This window comes from Merops nubicus, unplaced genomic scaffold (genome assembly GCF_000691845.1).
Source record: "Merops nubicus isolate BGI_N331 unplaced genomic scaffold, ASM69184v1 Scaffold23698, whole genome shotgun sequence".
Lineage (NCBI taxonomy): Eukaryota > Metazoa > Chordata > Aves > Coraciiformes > Meropidae > Merops > Merops nubicus.
This window is the reverse complement of record NW_008626682.1, coordinates 1-4,516: the sequence shown is the minus strand read 5'-3', so window position 1 is coordinate 4,516 and position 4,516 is coordinate 1. Positions and strand designations below refer to the sequence as shown.

The 4,516-nt window shown below is 53.8% G+C and overlaps 1 protein-coding gene across 1 annotated transcript; it reads left to right on the top strand.

Moving 5' to 3' along the window:
- Positions 1 to 814: 814 nt before the first annotated feature.
- Positions 815 to 4,416, top strand: DRG2 (developmentally regulated GTP binding protein 2; the record flags this gene model as incomplete). The annotated part of the gene is made up of 7 exons (XM_008946095.1): positions 815 to 975; positions 1,368 to 1,457; positions 1,989 to 2,049; positions 3,022 to 3,112; positions 3,825 to 3,897; positions 4,049 to 4,139; positions 4,319 to 4,416. Coding segments are annotated over 7 exons (665 nt in total), but the record flags the coding sequence as incomplete, so codon positions are not given.
- Positions 4,417 to 4,516: the final 100 nt, after the last annotated feature.

Sequence of the window (4,516 nt, the reverse complement as noted above, 5' to 3'; positions counted from 1 at the left end):
GCCCCCCCTGGCAGCTGCCCTTTTGCCCTGCTGTGAGGATGGGAAGCCTCGGGCCCTGCACCAACACCCCTGTCTCTCCCTGTGAGCAGCCCAAGCAGTGCTGGTGTAGGGGCTGGGGATCCCTGCTGGGGGGTCCCTGAGCCAGTGACTGCATCCCCTCAGAGGGCAATGCCAGAGCAGGTGCCCAGCACCTTGCTGCTTCTGCAGGCTTTAGGCTGTGGCAGATAATGGAAAGGAAAAATAGCAGATCCTGTAATCTCTTGGTTTTCTTGCCCCCTTCCTGGTTACAAAGGGAAAGAACCATGCTCTTTTTTTTTCTGTATCAAGTGTAAATTGAAGGGTTTTCCTGAGAGTGAGTCCATATAGTACTTTCATCCGTGTGAGCTCCAAGTTAAACATGTCTTGCAAGAGCAAGGGGAAAAAAGTCCTGTGTTCTTGGGGTGCTGGATGTGGCCAGTTGTATGGAGGGGCTGTAGCCCAGAGGTGGCTGTTACCCCCATGATCTCTCCCTCCTTAACCAGCTCCCTTCACCCTCCTGCACTTTCTGTCCCTCACGCTTCGCTCCTTTTAGCCAGGAATTTTTTGGCTGCATCTTTCCCTGGAATCTAACTTTCTGTGCAGATTACTAGAAGGTTTGTTCTCGGTCCTAGTGTTTCAAAGGTCACAGAGCACCTGGGGGGGCAGCTCGTGTGTGTGGCAGTGCTTAAAACATGGACCAAGACTCCCAGTGTTTCTTTTTAGGAAGGTTCTTAGATCTTGAGGTGAATGATCAGCAGCTTCCTCTCAACCAGTCGTTGGGTTTGTGTTATTCCAGCCACGGAGTACCACCTCGGCCTGCTGAAGGCAAAGCTTGCCAAGTACAGAGCCCAGCTGCTAGAACCCTCCAAGTCCTCAGCTGCCAAAGGGGAAGGCTTTGATGTGATGAAATCTGGAGATGCCCGGGTGGCACTGATCGGTTTTCCTTCCGTGGGTAAGGTCAGTGAGCGTCTGCGTCACCCACGGGGCCTGGGTGTGCCTCTGCTTTGTGCTGAGCAGTGCCTGCAGGGCAGGGATCCACCTTCTCTGTGCCTCTCACCTTGCCATGAGCTGGAAGGTTTTTGTCCCCTGAGAGCTGGAGGTTGGGGAGAACCTTCCTTCACCTCGTGCGTGGGGGGCCCTGTGCTCACAGACTCGGTGCTGCTGGGGGAGTGGGTGAGAGTCTGTGACCCACCTTTGCTCAGGCAAAGCTTTGGCTGTCCTGTCACCACTTCTGGGCCTGGAGCAGCCACGGCATGACCTCCAGGAGCTGAGGAGCAAGCCCAGGAAGGCGTCGGTGGCTTTCGTTTTAACCCTTGTGTCTCCAGTGACACTGAGCTCTTGTGTTCCAGTCCACCTTTCTGAGCCTCATGACCTCGACTGCCAGCGAAGCCGCCTCTTACGAGTTCACAACCCTGACCTGTATCCCTGGAGTCATAGAAGTGAGTAGGATTCTCCTCCCCTCAGCACAGTGGGGACAGTGAGAAGCCTCAGTGTGTCCGTTTACTCCCCGTGTGCTGCCGTGGAGAAGCAGCAACAGCCAAAGGTCCTGGCTGACTTCTGCTTTAAACTTGGGCAGTTCTGATCTGTCTCAGTGAGAGGTGGTGGCACTCACTTGTTGCTGTGCTTTCCTGTTAGGCCAAGATAGTAAAAGGTTCTTTTTTCCCCTGTCCTTCCTATTTCACTGACTGAGGATAACGTGGCTGTTGTGCTGTTTCCCCAGTGCTTTGTCAAGGTTGTGAGGTTTTAGGAGGTGAGGAGCACCTACCATGGTATGTGGTGCTGAACACAGCTCCATAGGAAATCCTCTGGAGGTCATCTTGACAAAGCAGCCATCAGCCATAAAGCTGTCCTGAGGTTCAGTCAGTTCTGCTCCCTGCAGGCTCCAGACCCCAGCACGTGCTTGGGCCTTTGGAGGCAGCTCAGGTGCCCTGCACAAGGCTTTCAATTTTCTCCCCTTGTTTTCTTTTCAGTACAAAGGAGCCAATATTCAGCTCCTGGATCTGCCTGGAATCATCGAAGGAGCAGCACAAGGTTGGCTTGATCTCTGTGTCCATGTAAAGCTGGGATTTGACCTCAGTAGCATACCCAGGTGTCTCAAACATTAACAGGTTTCCTGGGCCAAGAGTTCCCATGTTGACTTTCCAGATTTTGGAGTCCTTGATCTTATGTGAGGCACGATTCTTATCCTTGAGCCCACGTAAAGCTCTATATATAGCAGAAAGAGGCTTTTCTGGAGGTGGGAGCCAAAGCAAGCCAGCCACTTCTCACCTTCTTGGATGGGTGTTATCTTGCTCATCTGTTTTCTGGTGCAGAGGAAATCTAAAGAAACATACTGGAGAGGCAGAGGGGGAAATTGCAGCTCACCAGTAACCTCCTTTGATGGGTTTCCTGAGTTCTGCCAGTCCTCCTGTGACTCCTGATTCTGGGGAGAGGTGTTCTGCCCTGCTCCATTGTTCTCCTGATTTGACTGGTCATAGCTGAAGCTTAGGAAGATCGTGTCAGAAGATGCCTTAGGAAACTTTAGAAAGTTTCCTAACAGTCTAGTCTTGGAGGAGCATAGCCTGATTAATAAAGTCTCTTCTCTTTGGCCAGAAAGTCAGTGTGACCCCTCAGCACAGGGCCCATGTCACCATTCTGGGTAAATCTGGGTAAGTCTCTTCTGCCTGGAGCTGCTGCCTCTGCACATGTCTGGGTGTCCCTCCTGCAGGCAGAGATGCCATTTCCACCTGTGCAGCTGTGCTCAGGTAGCTTCACAGACTACTTCAGGCCACTTCTGCTGGAGGAGCAGCAGCAAAGAGTGTTTGTGAGGGCTTCTGCTGGGTGTAGGACAGTGTGGGTGGAGCAGATAGGCTCCTCAGGGCCCTCCAGCAGCTGCCTGCAACCAGTCCAGAGCTGCAGGAGCCTTTTCCCTGCTTCCAAGCAGCCATGCAGGGCAGGAGTGCCCATCTGTCACACAACTCCTGGCTGGTCTCTCTTGCTGATGCTGCTCCTCTCTCTTCTCAGGGAAGGGCAGAGGTCGGCAGGTGATAGCTGTGGCCAGGACAGCAGATGTTGTTATTATGATGCTGGATGCCACAAAGGGTGAAGTACAGAGGTGAGCGTGGAGCTGGGGGGGGTGGAACAGCTTTGGGGGGTTTCCAGAAATCCTGCTGGCTCCCTGAAGTGTTGTGTGTCCTGGGTGTGTTGGAGAACCATTAGGTGTCCAGGGAGACCCTGTTGCAGCCTTTCAACCCTTCAAGGGGCCTGTCAGAAAGCTGGGGACAGACTTTTAGCAGGGCCTGGTGGGACAGGACAAGGGGGGATGGTTTTAAACTAAAAGATATTTAGAGAAGGAAGGAATTTTGGACACTGAGGGTGGTGAGCCCCTGGCCCAGGTTGCCCAGAGAGGTGGTCGCTGCCCCCTCCCTGGCACCATCCCAGGGGAGGTTGGAGGTGTCTCTGAGCACCCTGCTCTAGCTGCAGATGTCCCTGCTCCCTGCAGGGGGGCTGGATGAGATGACCTTGAAAGGTCCTTTCCAACCCAACCCAGTCCATCATTCTGTTGGATATGAGGAGGAGGTTGTACTCTATTAGGTGTGCTGGCAAACTGCCTTGGGCTTCTCAGCTGCAGGATCATTCCCACAGGATGGCTGCTCAGAGCCAGGGGTACCAGCCTAGTTTTCCACCACAGGCTGCCCCACATTAGCTGTGCTTTTTAGGTTGTAGTGAGTTACGGCGAGGCTGTGTGGATCTGATGGTCACAAAGGAAAGGTGTGGGTGCCACTTGACCTCACTGCCACTGCTGCTAACGTCCAGTGTCCCCACAGGGCCTTGCTGGAGAAAGAACTGGAGTCTGTGGGAATCCGGCTGAACAAAAGCAAGCCGAATATCTACTTCAAGGTGAGGTGTCCTGGGCTGCTAAGCACAGCTTGTGCCTGGCTGCCTGCTCAAAGCTGGGGTGCCCGTGTGCTGCCCCTGGTGCTGGACAGGCTGGATGGGGAGTTGTGGATTATCCAGGTTGTTCTGAAGTTGCTTTCTTGTCTCCCTGCAGCCGAAGAAGGGCGGAGGTATCTCCTTCAACTCAACCGTCACGTTGACTCAGTGCTCTGAGAAGCTGGTGCAGCTCATCCTCCATGAATACAGTATCCTTTCCTAAAACTGGAGGCCCTTCAGCCACCAGCAGCAGCTCCTGAGTGCCTGCTGTGGGACAGCTTTAGAGCCTGCTGGGTCAACAAGGGGCTTTCCCAGGCAAGCTCAGCCCTCTGGCTCGCAGCGGTGTGTCCATGTGTTGGGGTTTGGGCCTTGACAACGTTCTCCTCAGAAATCTTCAATGCTGAGGTCCTCTTCAGAGAGGATTGTTCTCCTGATGAGTTCATCGACGTGATTGTAGGCAACAGGGTCTACATGCCATGCCTCTATGTGAGTATCTCAGAGCCAGGCTCCCCCTGCTGCCCCAGCCACCTCCACGCTTGGCTGGAGAATCTTCTGACAGCCTTTCCCACAGCATTCTGCTGGAGAA